Source organism: Parus major, chromosome 4 (genome assembly GCF_001522545.3).
Source record: "Parus major isolate Abel chromosome 4, Parus_major1.1, whole genome shotgun sequence".
NCBI lineage: Eukaryota > Metazoa > Chordata > Aves > Passeriformes > Paridae > Parus > Parus major.
This window is the reverse complement of record NC_031771.1, coordinates 31,169,571-31,185,552: the sequence shown is the minus strand read 5'-3', so window position 1 is coordinate 31,185,552 and position 15,982 is coordinate 31,169,571. Positions and strand designations below refer to the sequence as shown.

At 34.7% G+C, this 15,982-nt stretch overlaps 1 protein-coding gene across 3 annotated transcripts in view; it reads left to right on the top strand.

Annotated features, from left to right (window-relative positions):
- Window positions 1-15,982, top strand: part of SPOCK3 (SPARC (osteonectin), cwcv and kazal like domains proteoglycan 3) — a 163,240-nt gene that overhangs the window by 112,536 nt on the left and 34,722 nt on the right. For all 3 annotated transcript variants that reach the window (XM_015625632.2, XM_015625631.2, XM_019006448.2), the window contains one exon: window positions 2,112-2,226. In XM_015625632.2, coding sequence (XP_015481118.1) covers window positions 2,112-2,226 — 115 coding nt within the window. The remainder of the gene's footprint in view (window positions 1-2,111; window positions 2,227-15,982) is intronic.

Below are 15,982 nucleotides of genomic sequence, written 5' to 3'. Positions count from 1 at the left end.
GCTGAAGCACCTATGAAGTATTTACTAGTCTCTTGAGCAACGTTCAAGTGAATCAAAGTTAGGAGCATTGGAGTCTGTAAAAATATAACCTCTCAAAAAGAGGATTAAAGAAGTCTTCAGAAATTAAATAAATGTACTGCCATCTTTGTGCTTCACTCTTCATACTCTGTTTCTCAGTAAATCCAACCTGGAATGGGTTTATATGTCAAATATTAAGTGGTGGTCTCACCAAGTAGAGTAATCAAAGCCTAAAGCACAGCTATCTGTAGGTTTGAATCCTTATGCTACTAAATTTGAATAATAAAAGCTCTCAGATATTAAAAATGGAAAGGCATCTCTTTTTACAGAGACGAGTATTAAATTTGAGTGATAATCCATTCCACAAACTCCAAATATTGGTTTGAGCATTAAAATATAAATTAGATCATACACTTTTTGGAGAGAGGGCTGGTGGGCATCACAGTACTGCAAGCACTTTCCTGTAGGGCCAGGAAAATTGAGATAGAAAAAGTATTCGGTTATTTCAATATCAGCATGGTCAGGTGTTTGTTTTGCTTCCATTTTCCAGTCCTTTAAGAGCTATTAGTGCTATATAACTTGCAATTGGAACAGTTATGTTGGAGGGTTTTTCTTGAGAATTAAAAGGTTCTGTTTGTGTCATTTTCCTTTAACCATGCCTTTTTGGCAAAAGATAACACATTCAAAACTGAAGTACAATAATGACTTATTTGACAATAATTACTTTAAGTACACAAAATATGAGGTAATAATTTCTCTCTTTTTAGTACTGGCAGTGGTGCAAAAATATTTTGATACAGCGATGCACTTCAGGTTATGCAAGATAAAGAACTACATGAGAGTATGGCGAGACTGGAAGTCTGACAGCTTTTAAAAAGTTGATGTTCTGTAAATTCACAGTGCTTACATCTGCATACTAGTAGGAACATCAAGTGCAGTCTTTCAGGAGCCACCTTGATTCATACATAGCTACAGTGCTCCCAGCCCTTACATATTTTTAGGAGAGAGAGAAACTTTGACTTTAGCATTCTCTGGAAATCTTGAAAATCATATAATGGAACTACATTACAGTGAAGTTATATACCCCAACAAAATATGACTCAGGGAATAAAAGAGACAAATTCTGGTGAGATTGTTCTGAAGTATTATGATGCATAGAAAACACTTCATATTTTCATTTGTGACTTGAACTGGTTTTCTGACTCATATGCTTCTGTGTCCTTTACCTATTTAATGAGACATTTGGCATCTTTTGTTCAAGGATGAAGTGTTCTTCATAACAATCTTTCTTCTTTCACTTTTGGAAAAAGCATCTTGGTAGATGCTTCCCCCACCTTGTTTTTTTATGTTTTTCCTGATAATACATTGACATCCTGATAAAACATACCTGAGAAAGATGTCTATGCTAAGAGTTGTTTATTGGGAAAAAAGTTCAGCTTTTCCATAAGAGTGAGGGTTTACAATGATATAATTTTCTCTGTATGTGGTTTTTAACTACTTTATTTTTATATGCCTGAAACAATTTTTTTTTTCAGATATAGTTAGCTTTTATGTGGTTTCTGGATTGGAGCTGTAAGTACACAGTCAGAACCTCACAAATGAATCTGTTTCTGGATCAGAAAAGATAGCCACTGTGCAGAATTACATTAGGCAGAGCTTTTCATTTTATTCATTAATGCTTTTTACCAGGATACTGTCATCCTAAAGATAGAAATTCAGTGATAAATTCTATAAAAATTGACTGTTTATTGCTTCCTATCAATAATGAATGTTGTTGCTGTGTTTATTTGCTCACAGAATACAGATAAAACCAATGCAGTCTACTTCCATTTAGCATGGATATTCAATCGGTCTCACACCACAAGTGCCTTCATGCTTGAGTGGAGTCTGAAATGGTAGCCAAGCTAGGAACCAAAACTTTGTACCTTTCTTTAATTTTTTTTACAAAAGTAGCATATTCTGCAGAAGATTTTCCTTTTCACCTGTCTGCAAAGATTTAAGCACTTCATGAAAGATTGCTTCAAATTTCTTAGAACTAGAATTTTTTGATATAAGAGATGTTTATACTAATGGGTCATTTTGTCTCCTTACAGTGCAAATTAGACTATCAAGCCTGTGTCTCAGGAAAACAAATTTCAGTGAAATGTGAAGGACGTTGCCCTTGCCCTTCTGACAAATCCACAAATGCAGGAAGAAATGACAGGAGAGGTGAGTGATGGTAATTCGTGTAATATTTTTAATAGTCATTTCCAGAAGGAGGGAAGATTTTAGCATGGAATATTACAATTATCAGAAACACTCATTATTCTTGAATAAAACCAGCTTTATTTTATTCAAGGTTGTTTCTTTGACAAGGGTTTTGGAGTTGTACCTGTAGTAAAATACAATGGTATTTTTTCAAATGAGCTATTTTAGTATAAGTTACTGCTGTTCTTTTTTTTCCATTTGTTGTTTGAATACTCCTTGAGATGCTTATAGGTGTATTTAAAACTAGAAATTAATTCCTTGCTCCTTAGTGTTTTCAGTTGAATATTCAAGAAAACAAAGTGTGATAGAAAGGGAGGAAACCTAGACATCCTTGTTGCTGGTTATAGGGGCAAGCAGTGGAGCTGTAAAACTGTTAGTAATGGCTGTATTATGTGAGTTCATTTAGAAAGTGCTTGATAGGAGTAAATCAGCTTCCCTTCGGACCACAAATGAGATTATGCTGCTAGAAAATGAGGTTGCTTTGCAGTGCTTCTTAGCCATTGGTGCAACTAGAGCAAGCTGGAGAGAAAAAATGATGGCTAAGCTTATTTGTGTTTCAGTGGCTCCCAGGTGATTATGGAAGGTGGTTGCCACATAAAACATTTTAATTTTTACTTACATTTTATTTAAATATTATTATTACTATTATTGCTATTATTGCTATTACTATTATTATTATTGCTATTATTTACATTGCATTTACAAAACACATCTTTGGTGCTTCTGAATAGAAAGCTGTCATGAGGTTTTAGGCTACCATGGACCTGAATCTGTCAAGGAAAGCATGATTGGAGGTCTTGATTTTTAAAATTTCTTTAGACTGATCTCTGATAGATATGCATCTTTTTTTCTTTCTGTATAGTAACACTTTTGATGAGTAAAATACATTGAAAATACAGCAAAACTAGTTTTTAAAGATGATGAGTTTTTTCCTGTAGCAGCCTTAAAACAATAAAAGAAACAAGTACTGCTTTACTGCATTAACATTGATATTTCATTATAGTTTGAGGCACTATTCCAGATTTATTGTGCAGGATAGTCTTGCTTTCCATTTTAAGCTGTAGCTACTGCTAAAATAATTTTTTTTTCCTAGTTTAAAAAACAAATTAATGTTCTTTTAACAATGAATGAAGATGACCACTATAAAGATTAAACTGTGTGCAGGCATACAATTCAATTAAAAAACTGCGCTGAAACACTTTTTTAGGTCCCTTTTCTCATCTCTGGCAATATAATTGATTGTGTAATTAAATATTAATTGAATATATGTAATTAAATACTCCCTCTGCTGTAACCCCTCTGCAAAATTATAGTCTTGATGTTTTTTAAAGCATTAATTTACAATTTCATATAATATCTTGAAAATAAATAGTTAAATATGTCATCTTCCCGCATTGTTGAACAAAACAAAAAGTAGTGGAAGACTCGGCTTCGTGTGGTTAATGGGACCCCTTTGATAAGATACACAGTGAGTGTAACCTTCATGTGGTTGCAGCGTTCTCTAGCAATAATTGCTGTATTTCCAGGATATGAGAATATTTGCTTAACAGTGGGCATGAAGTGAAATTAAGATAATGAAGCGAAAAGCATCTCTCTGTGAGTTGTAGACCCACATACTTCAGTGTTAGTCTTTTAATATTCTATCATTGCCCTTAGTTTTTCCCAAAATAAGATCAGCATTTTCTCTGCTGGAAGCTGTTTCACCTGATGCCGTTTTCTTTGTCCTTGTGTGTATTCTTTCAAGCATATTTAATTTTTCATACTCCTGTGCTATAACACTGAAATAAAGCTAGAGATAATTTTTTTTGCTTCCAAAACTAGATTTTTTTTAAAATTAAGAATGAACTTTTGATGATTTCAGTTGCCAAGAAGTCAAGATTACTCATGCCTAGTTATGTAAAAGAGAAGGAAAAAAGGTCTCCTGGGTGTAGGAATTAACACTAATCCTGTCCTGACAGATTGTCAGAGCAAGCAAAATACAGGGCTTTTCCAAATGCTACATTTTGTTGCAATGCTGAAATTTGTTAATATAGTTTCTTTACAAGGCCAAAAGCCAGGAAACTTGAGAAACATGAAAATGAGCTGAGTATTGTTAGTGAAATTTCAGCTTTTATTGTGACAGAGTACTAAATTTCTTACATCAGAAATTTTTCTAATAAAAAGCTGTAAGATTACAATTTTTGTTTTTAAATAGTGCTCTGTAAAGGGTTACAGTAGTTGGACTTGATGATCTTGGAGACCTTTTCCAAACGAAATGTTTCTATGGTTCTGGGATTCTGAAATGCATAGACATATGTCAGGTGATGAAACCAGTCAGACAGTAAAGTCAAAGTAAGGTTGCACTTCCTTTTTTCCTTTTTAAGTTATCCAGGGATAACTTAAGTAAGGGTTTCCTAAAATACATCCCTTACCTAGGCTGTTCAGGACAATTGTTCATCTTTGCAGATTGAAATTACTGATTTTTTTGGGTGTATCTGGAGAGCAAACTATGCCTGTGAACTTTCCCAAAATAGTCCCAGTGTGAATCCCTATACTTTTTTGGGAAGCAAAATTAAACCACTATTTAGAAAAACAGATTTTCTTCTTAAAAATATACGTGATCTTACTAAAGAAATCACAGGGTTCTTTTAGTTGGAAGTGAACTATGAAGTTTGTCTAGTCCTTATCTCTGATGAATGCATGAGGCAGGTGAGGGGATCTAAGCTTTTGTGGAGGCTGTCTCATTTTAATGATACATTTAGAAACATTGAACCCAGTTGATGTGCAGGGTCTCTTAGGTTAAATCCAAAAATGAAAGGGCTAAAAACTTGATCTGGATGTAGATGTGCAAGTTGTTAACGAAAATAAAAGTTACAAGCAAAAAATCCCAAGCCCCACAACAAAAAAGCCCACAATAAAATAAAAATCTTGACTTACGTCAAGAATGTAGTTTAGGTAAAGCAATGGGTATCATATAAACTATGAACTCCAATAGGTACTACAATCATTTTTAAAAAGAGACAGAAAAGACATGGTTAGGGTTTCAAATGAGAGGGGGACATCTACAGAGCATTAGGGGAGCACAAAGTTAAAAATAAATTAATATGGGGAGAACAGAAGAGAGGGAGGGCTTGGGAAGTTGCATAGAAGCACAGTGAGAAAAGGTGAAGCAGAATGAATGGCAAGCACCACCTCTTGTGACAGAGGTGTTAAATAAGACATGTGAGGAAGCATCTTCCTTTCCAAGCATAACCATTGCCTCATGTCCTGTTTTTGCCCCAATCTCCTTTTCAAGTATGTGCCAGGATTTGGGGTATCCAGGTCATACTGAGTTGCACAGCTGTAAATGAAAGGATTTTACTGAGCTGGAATCTGCAGGTCTTTATTTTCCTAAGCACTTCTGAGGCTTTTTTCAGTGCTTTTGTGGAACCAGAAGCTAGGAATGATTCTGTGCATGGCATGTTTTTACAAATCTGAGGACTCTTTTGTCCCCTTGGCAGTGTCTGGGCACATTTTTTTCTTTCAAATAGTGGTCATGGTCCTTTTAGTCTGAGATGGAGCAAGCCCTGTCCCTTGTTTGTCCTGTTCTTCAGTCTGATGAGTAAGAACAAGTGCACATGATGCAAAGTGTGGTCAATGAAGACCACAGGCATTTCTGCAGAAATTTTGTCAGCAGATGAGTGTATGACTGACACCCTTTAGCTGTAGTTAAAGACTTTCAAACGTATCTGAGAAAAGCATCCATTATCATTTTTCTTAAATTTATGCTCTAGAGTACATACATTGGGAAAGTTTAATTATTCTTAAAACTAAAAATCTTGACAGAGAGCTTTGTTGTATTTCCCTGTCGAGCTGCACTAACATTCTGACAAATGTGTGCTGTGACATGTGCAGGATCCTGGTTTCCCAAACAGTCTATTTCAAAGATTTGGCTGGTGACTACTGCAGCATCCTTCTCAATTATGTCTTTGGGATATCTTCATCACAGAAATGAGGCTGTGTTTCTGGCCTGAAATAGGGTCAAGATTCAGCTGGGTCATGAAGGTCACCCAAAAGCTCATGGCCTGTTTGAAGGCCCAGTTAAAATGGCAAAAGCTGTATTGTTGCTGGTAAAATACTGAATATGCATTTTTATTAGTTATTGAAGTAGAAGAATTCAGTCTCAATAATTTTTGAGTTAATCTCTAATAAATCCTGTGCTAAGAGCTCACTTGATGTTTTCACTAAAATAAGAGACTTAGGCTTATTCTCATGGAAGAAAAAAAGGGCTTCTTTTTTTTAGCATCTGAGGACTATGTAGGTAACAAAGAAGCACTTACAAATGTCATACTCTTTGACTCTAAGCTTTTTGCAGGAGGAGGTGAAAAGGCGACATTGCATCCTCATAGTATTTTCCAAGTTAGCATATCTGAAAGACTTTAATCACAGAACATGACTGCTCTCTCAGCTGCATTCTGTTTTATACTGAATGCTGCTGAATTGTTAATTGCTTTGTAGAGATGGAAGTAAATCACAGTAGGATTAAAGGCACTGTGGATACTGGTTCGTTCTGTGTGCATCAGTGCTTGAAAAACAAATAGAGGGACAAACAACCAAGCAGAACTCTCTCAAATCCTCTAGTTTAATTTGCATAGCATCATCTTTTCAACACATGACCTCCACTACTCTTCATTTAGCACAAACATAGATGGCAAAAAAGAGCCTTCATTTTGTTTACCTTCAGAGAGAACACTAACTGGTTTCCAGACTTAACAAATAAAGGGATTGAGGGCCAAAAATACCACTTGTGTTTTACTCCTTATTCTCTACTTTGTATTTCTGCCTTTCAATGACAGTTAGTACTGTTGTGTAATTCCCTTTATCTCTTTTGAAAAAGTAACTACAGGACATCAATAGAATAAAAACCCATGTTCAAACCAACATGTACTAGGCCAATTAGGCTTGATATTATCAGTGACCAGTTGTGGGGTAGCCAGAAGTGGCCACTTGCATGTGAGCAAAATTACCATCTCGAAGTTGAAGAGGTTCATGCTGTGTGGTTGCAAATGAAATTTAACTTTCAAACTTGAAATATGACAAAAATAATCCACCAAAGAAAATTGCTGTTATGTTACAGTGCTGTTTGGGTTTTATTTACAAGTATGGTAGTTATGTTTTATTTATTTTTTTTAAAGATATAATTGTAACATTTAATTTCACACTGTCATGCTTGTTACAGAAAGTAAAGTGACCAGCCTATAGAAGGAAGCACAAAGGGAAATGTGCTGATTCTCATCACAGGCAAAGTCTTCTCAGTTAATTCAGTTAACTTTCTCTCTCAAAGGAATATGCACAGTAAATGGAAGGAGGTGGTCTTGGTAGTTTGGGAGTGTAGGTGGTATTATTTGAGTTAAATTTTCACTAGGTGATTGTCAGCTTTCTAGTTTACTCTTCTTCTTAGCCATACATATATATTCATTAAGATTTTTGTATATATTTCCTACTACAGTTCTATAGAATGCAACAATAAAATAAATTCTCTATGCTTTCTTGGTTTCTTAATTTTGATTAGAAAATTTTGCTGATTTTTCTCAATATGGTCTTTAGATGAAGCCTGAAATACAAGAGTGTAATGATGAGTGATATCAGTGAAAGCACTCAAATCCAGGAGTTTGTCTTACCTTTACTGATATACACTGTTTGAGCTTGGTGTCGTTGTGGGCTCTCAACAAAAATCGAACCTGGGCAATATTTCTCCTCTTGCCTTTACTGCTGGCACCAGCCTGACTCATGCTATTGATTTAAATTTAAATAGGCTATAACACTGTGACTCAGTTTCCTCGTCAGAGGAAAAGACATTATCCATAGGTATGCCTTCTTACTCTACCAATGTTTCTGAACACTATTTTATTATTGTTTCTGAAACCTTTTAATTTTAAAGGTGGTGTGAATCTAAAATGTATTATTGTATATACATTGTAGTTCTTTGGAGGGTATTGACTTACAAGTAAATGCTCATTTTGCTTTTCTTACTTTTTTTACTAGAATACATAGTTTTTACTTTTCAATCTTACTGCTATTCATCTTAGACCTGTATTTGCCCAAGCATGCAAACTACTTTTTTTCACCTTTTTTACTTCGTTACACACATTTACAGTAATGGTGAGCTGCAAGTATGTACATTATATATGATTTGAAGATAAAGTGAAAATTGACGCATTGTGGATTTATATGCTTTGATACTTGGTAAACCTAATTAATTACAAATGTCCTCTTTTTTCTCTATTGTATATAAGGTGAATGATAGACCATTTTTTACTTGATCTTTAATAAGAAGTACTATTGTTTTACCAGATTTTAGAGTTTTACTAGATACTTTATAAATGGTAGGTTATTTCTGAGATAGCAGACTAATAATATTTGCAACAATTCATTTGTATATGTAAATTATTTCTGTATCTATGATTGAAAGGGAATTCGCTAGGTGTTACTGTATTTGTAAAAGGCATTTATGATTCCTTACTGTGTTCATATAATAACAGAAACTCAGTAGAGCTAATTTTATTGGTTGTTTCATCAATGCTATGATAAATTTTTTGCATGAGTATTTTACATTCTTAAACTGAAGATCTGTTTTTTTCTCAAGTGACACAGACAAATAAAATTGCCAACAGTATCTTCTTTTCATTACCCAAGCTCCATGCTAAGACTTTCTAAAAAGAGACTTCTCCATCATAATTAATAGTAATCTAATGTAGTGTGGTTAGTAGCAACCTAATGTGGTGTAGAATGACAGAGAATGTGTTTGGGATGAGAGTGGTTTTACCTGTGTGCCCTCATTCCCTGGTTCCCTTGTCAGCTAGCCTGGGCTTAGTCAGAGCACACCCACATAGCTGGGCTTGCTTCTTCTGGAAGCTGGAAAAGATTGGAAAGGAGTCTTATAGGGTACTTGCCAGGTATTGTCCATGTGTCATGTGGAAGTGATGAGGGGTCTCTGGCTGTGTTTGAAGAAGTGGAGAAATGGAGATGCAGCTGTGTAAAAGCTCGTTAGACTCTAGAAATGACTCTGTTTTGTTCCTGATGCCTGTTTCTCCTATAGTTTCAAACTTCTCCTGCATGGAACAGTGTGTTCATTTAAAACATCTTTATAGTTCAGAAAGGATAACTAGAATTGGTTAGTATACTGGTAGATGACATTTTGGCTAATTTTTTTTTTCTTTCTGTTCTTACAGGGATTAGAATATTTGGGAACAAGTGATAGAAGTATGTGTTGTGCAGAAAAGAAGTGATATCAGAAATGCAGGTAGACCAATGAGGCAGAGACATTCTAGTAAAAAAATACGATTAATTCACATCAGAGTGGAGCTGATAGTGTAAAAAAAAAAAAAAGGGAGCATGTAGAATGTGCTTGAGCAGTGATGTAATTTTTGATATTCTCTGCAATTAAATCATAATTGCAGGATGAATTAAAATTCAATATAGCTTGACTGTTACAAGGAAGAAGTGAAGGATTAAGGGAAGGTTGTCCATTCCATAATAATACTGTTTTTGTAAAAAAGCTATAGTGTATATGCTGTGTTTATGAAAAATAATCCCCGTAACATTGCAGAACATACTCGAGAATGCTTTGAAGAAGAACATTTTATTGTTTCCAGGATGAAATGTAATACTGAGAATGGAATGTTAGCTGAGTGCTTGTTGTCCATATTGCAAAGAGCTATGACACTAATGGGATGATGGGAATGTTACATACCCATCACTGGAAACAGCTCTTTGTTCACAGTTCCAAGCACCTTTGCAGTTGCAATCTTCTCTAGAATCTCCTTGACTTTGCTCTTCTTTTGTTTATTTCCAAGTCTTTCAGCTTTCTATGGCTGATTTTGGAAGCTTTTGGGTACTCAAATCTATACAGTTTTGTCAAATCCTGGTATGTATGTCACATCCACCAATTTACTTTTAACTGGAAAACTCCTAAGATCTCAGTGCTGTGGAAAGCAGTTCTATCCTACTGTGGTGGACTGCACTTGGAGAATTTGCTTCTCATGTTTCTTGTTACCAATAAGTGAGTGTTGAACTGTCAGATCTGGCCTTGTGTTAAAAATAGTTGTGTAATACAGTTTTTGATACCTAAAATAATGTCAGTGTTGCATCTCTGCTCACTGTGTGAGTATTTTTAATCACAGGACATCGAGGGCATGCATGTCCTGTGCAATTTGTGGCTTAGAAAACAGATGTGCATGTTCAAGAGGCTGGGCACAGCATGGGACTCCTTGTCCATCCTGTGTGTAGGGAGCAATTCAGGGTGAACTTCCCAAACTCCATCTCAAGCAGAGCTAGCTGGTTCACTGTAAGTATGTGGGAGAGAGCTTATGCACATGGGGTGAATGCTTAGGATTGCTTTTTTTTTAATCCTTGATTTCTTGAGGTTGTTCCAACACTCAGGGCCATTTATACTCTAGTTTGTTTAAGTAAAGACTTAATATATACAAGATGAGTAATCAGTCATTCAGAGTTGCATTCTTTCTTACTACAGAGTATTCATATACTTTTCACAGGGGAAGAGATTCTTCTATAGGAGTTTGCTTTAAAATGATTTATTATGAAAAGTTTGTTTAGCTTGATTGATTTCTTGCTTCCTTTCCCCTTGTGTTTTAGTAGGAGGGGAAGCCCCAGTGAACCCAATGGTGAATTCGCCTTTAGAGGTGCAAAAGTTATGTCCAGTGTATCAGCCTGTGGCTTTGTGTATGTTCCTGCCATTTTAAGAGAGCCAAGCTGTTATGATGGAAGAAAACAATTAATACTGTTATTTTAGGTTTTATAGTCATTAATTTTTACTTAGATCTTGAAAAAATTAGTGAGCAAATTCAGTTCTGGAGTCCCCAAAACATGCAAATTATTTGGAAAGTTTAGTCTGTATAGCACAACGAACTCTATTAAACTATTTTAGGTAGTCATGCAGTCATGCTTTTTTAGGATATATTCATTATTTTCTTTTGCACTTTGCCAACCAGCTTCCATGGATTATAAAGCAGAAGCTTAAATATAGTCCAGATCATTAAAATAGTGTTGCATTCAATTATAATGGCTATAATTGCCTTAATTATGTAAATGAAGGGGCCTTGCCCATCTTATGGTACATTAAAGGCTTTACAAGTGTGTCACAGTAGTTGTATTGAGAATAAATAACCAAAGAGATGCAGATCATATGCTAAGTATCTGGATCAACATTATCTTTCTGTTCATGCAATGTACAAATAAGCTAAGGATGCCTTTATGTTTGTGTTTCAATTACTGATGTGATAGTAATTTTTTTTTTTACTGATACTATTTTATACCATCAATATGCGGTAATATTTAAAAGTCTTTCATTACTCAACAGTGGAAGATAACTGCTAGAAAAATTAGGTTTTTTGGTAAATCAGGTAATTACTTTAAATTACTTAATTTGCTCCTCCTTCTTATTTATTGAAGATAAAACATGTGGTAATTGGATAACCTAATTCTGAACTATTTCTCCTGTAAGTATGTCAGTTTATTGAACGGTGAAGCTACTTGAGATCTGTAGGAAGCTCAGGAACGGACTGATGATGGTTCAGTAGTGTATTGAAGGTGGATCAATGAGATCCATGGAGTCCTCTTCAGATAGGATGTAAGCTGAGTGGTATTTAAAGAACATGTGATAACCTTTCAGCAACCACTTCTCAGTAATATTAATTGAGTCTTTAGTACTTCAGTATCCTATTTACTTTAGTACTTCAACTGTGCTATCTGTGCTCCCTGTTAAATAGTTGCAGTATCACTTTTCTGAAGTGACTGTTCTAATAGCTGCCAGAAGTTTGGTATTTTCTTTAAAATATCAAAGTCCTTTAGAAGACAGGGATTGAAATGTTTGTCTTTGGCAGCTATTGCTGATGTTTCTACAGCTGCTACACTGAAATTGACAGAAAATTGTTAATATCCTGGTGATATGGTGGCCCTTTCAATTTATTCTTTTTTAATATACATGTATCTCATTTATTCTTTGAAGCTGATCTCTTTCATGGTAACTGGTTTCTAGTTGAGCTAATTTTAAGCAAATATTCCACTAATTTATTATGCAAGGAAAAAAGTTTACTTGGTATCAGCATGTCCTTACTTGGTTACACAATATCCTCTTTCTTTCAATAGTAAATATATAATCAGTTATTACACATTAAAGTAGAAGTTTTCTCTAAAAAAATCTTGCTCATATCTCCTGAGCATGCAGACAGAAGAACACTATTGATTTACTGTTTCACTTTTGCTCTTCTCACATTAAAGTTTGAACACTCTTTCACAGTTGAGAACCATTGTTCTCTTGGTTGGTGTAAAGTTTTGAGGCATTGCTGAACATTTTAATGTGATTGTGTGTATTCACTGATACTCTGAAAATGTCTGTCTGTACACTGAGGGTATGATGACACCTAGGCCATGTTCACATCACTCATTTCTAGCTGTGATAATTTCTAGAAGTTTGAAATGATGAGGCAGTGTTGAAAAAAATCAGCAGTATTAGAAGAAAGCTATTTGACAGTAATTCTCCTGGTCAATTTTTACATGCTTATGAGTGTCTTTAAGCAAGAGAAAGATGTATTTTTCAAAACCCTCCCATCCTTATTTTGCATGCACAATAGTCCTGCTAGCTTTGAGTCTTTATGTAGGTTACTACAGCTTTACTCGAGTCTTGGTAAGAATATGTACTAATGTCAGCATGATCTAAATCTATTTCAGTTGATATGTTTTCGTATCTTGAATGTTTTTTCTGCCAAGAAGACAGGTTTTGTATTTGTAAATACAGATTTATTTTGTATTCTTGATGAATCTGCATTATGAAAACATGTATTAATAAAATTATTAGATCAACCCTTTGTGCCTCAAAGTAATTACCCAACTATGTTGCTTTTTATCTGCATTACAACTCTAATTTTATTTTTTCTTGATATCTTTATTTTATATCACAGATGCAGATTACTTTACATGTCAGAAACTCTCTAAATAAAACATTAAAGTCTTCATGGAAAATGAAAAACCCAACTTCTTTCCTGAAGGCAGCACGATCCATGAAATTAGCTGTGGCATCAGTTTTAACTGTTCTGCTGATGCTGCGACATCAAGTGCTACAGCCACCTCACATGCAGGCATCAGCACTTGTTCAGTTCTGTCACATTGTTAAGCTTTGGCTCATTAGCATGGTGGCACCTTTAAAACATAACTACCCTCTAAAGTTAATTGGCTGTATATTGTGATTTACTAGTGATGAAGTACGTTTTTGTAGGAAAAAAAATAGCAAACAAATCTTCTATTTACCATTTCTAAGAGTATAAGTCATAACAAATCCTTGATTGATTCATCCTCAGTAATATTTCCCATCAATATTTTTTGCATTATTTATCCACTTTTTAGTAGAGGTTTGTTAGAATACTAAGAACAGTAGTAGAGCACAAATCATTTAAAAAGAGAGTTGTAAAGCCAGTTTAAGTGGAAACAAAGTAATTAAGACAGTTTTTCTGTTTGGTCTCTTCAGCAGTATTGTCTCAAATTCAGGTGTAGCTGAAGGTTTTACGAAACTTTACTATGTCTTGCAGGAATCTGATTTTTTTTGGTCTAGTTTTCTTTTAAGATCAATACTTGAAAGTGATCAACCTCTATAGTATTTCTGTATATGCAGTTTAAGAAGATTAAAAGATATGTTGAAGGTAGAGGCCACTAAATTGCTGGTATTATATAGTTACCTTCTTTCTAAAGGTTTAGTTTTGGAAAAGGAATACAAAAAGAGTGTATAGTTTTTAGCAAAGTGAACAATATACTGCTGTACCTCAGAAAAAGCAAGAAAATAGTAATACTTTCTGGTTTTTTCTTTTAACCTGTTGAAATCTATTAAAGATTAAAAAAAAGATTTTATACATGTATGTCCAAGTCAGTTGTGATTTTTCTGACTGTTGAATTGAGCTTTGGATCATAACTAGACTTTGTAGTTATAACATTATATTATATATAATATTATATATTATATATGTATATAACCTGTATAATATATGTTATTTCCTATAACATTAGGAAAGCAGTTTAAAAGAAAATTTCTACAGGTGGGCATATTTTAGAAGAGTTGTCCATCAGCTTTAAGCACTACTGATTGATAGCTTAAAAGTGTTCTTTCTGAGGCAAAAGCTGACAATAGCCAACAATATGTAGTGTGTCAGGGCTAAAGGATGCAGACAATTGTCAGACAGACATCTGTGACAATTTGCAGCTTAGGAAAATAAAGCTAGAGATCAATGCAGTTATTCACAAGGTCATTGTGTACATGTGTTTATTTCTTGATGTCTCTAGAATTTCATTCACTAGGGTTAAAGGTAGATTTTGTAATGCAAGCATTGATGTACCATGTCCATAGTTCATTCAGATGGTCTTCTAATTATTAGTGAGAGCTCTCAGTGACTGTAAGGATTAGCAGCCTGCACCAGTTAGAGCCAGCACCTCTGTAGTGTTCATTTGTGGGCAACATGAATCTTGTCATGTAAGATGCCAGTCTGACAGGATGTTTTTCCTGCATTGCATGGGAGGTTGTTAGAAGTTCATTGATGTGAGTGAGTGATGCCAGGGAGCTGAGAATTAAATTGTACCATCACTTGAATTGATTTTTGTTGAGCTATTGGAAATTATCAGTCAAATACTTCTGCTACCAAACTTTTACCAGGCTGCACACCAGTATTATAGAATCACAGACTTGCAGAATGGTTGAGTTTGAAAGTAATCTCTGGAGGTGCTCTTGCTCCAACCCCCTGCTCAAGAAGGGCTACCTAGAAGAGTTTGCTCAAGACCATGTTCAGACAACTTTAAAATGTCTCTGAGGATAGAGCCTCTGAAACCTCTCTGGACATCTCAGTCACTCTCAAGCAAACAACTCTTTCCTCATGTTCAGCAGAAACCTCCTGTTTCACTTTTTGCCCAATACTTCTTGCCCCATCACTGGGAACCTGTGATCTCTGAAAAGAGCCTGGTTCTGTTTTTATGTCCCCCCTCTAAGTATTTATTCACATTTATAAGATCCCATTATTTTCTTCTCAGTGAAAATTGTCCAAGCACTTTCAACATTTCATCATATGAAATTCTTTTGATGCAAAAAACGTAAAATTAAAAGATCCACATTATAATTAGCTAATCAAAATTGTTTATCATAATAGAACCTCATGAGTGATTTTGTCACCTTCAGTGGCAATTAGTGAGACAATATTGGTTAGCCTTGAAGAGATATGAAAGAGGAAAAGTTTTTAAAATTATCTGTAAACTATACCACATGTATGTATATTAAGGAATATTGCACTTGTTTCTGTGTGCAAATGCATGTTTTTCTGTTTTAGCCAAAATGTAGAGAAAGAAATACAGTCTGATCTAGTGTGTTTGAGGAGCAAGTTGAGAAATGTGTAGCTTAACATAGAGCGTGAATGTCATGAAAATGTGATTTATAGCTCAAAATATATTTATTACAGAAGATTCGTTGTCATTTTAAAGTGATGGTGTCAATCCATAAATTTCCTAGCTAACTTTGTACAGTTTACAGTGATTCTAGATTTATATGCTAACTTACATTAAGAGAAATCTCTTAGAAAAAAATATTGTTTGCCTACATGCACACACAATGCAGATGTTGCAATGAAGTATATTTTATATATATATGAAGCACCTAGAACATTGAAACTATTCTGTGGAACTGAGTGAGTTTTTTTGGTAGGGTAGCATA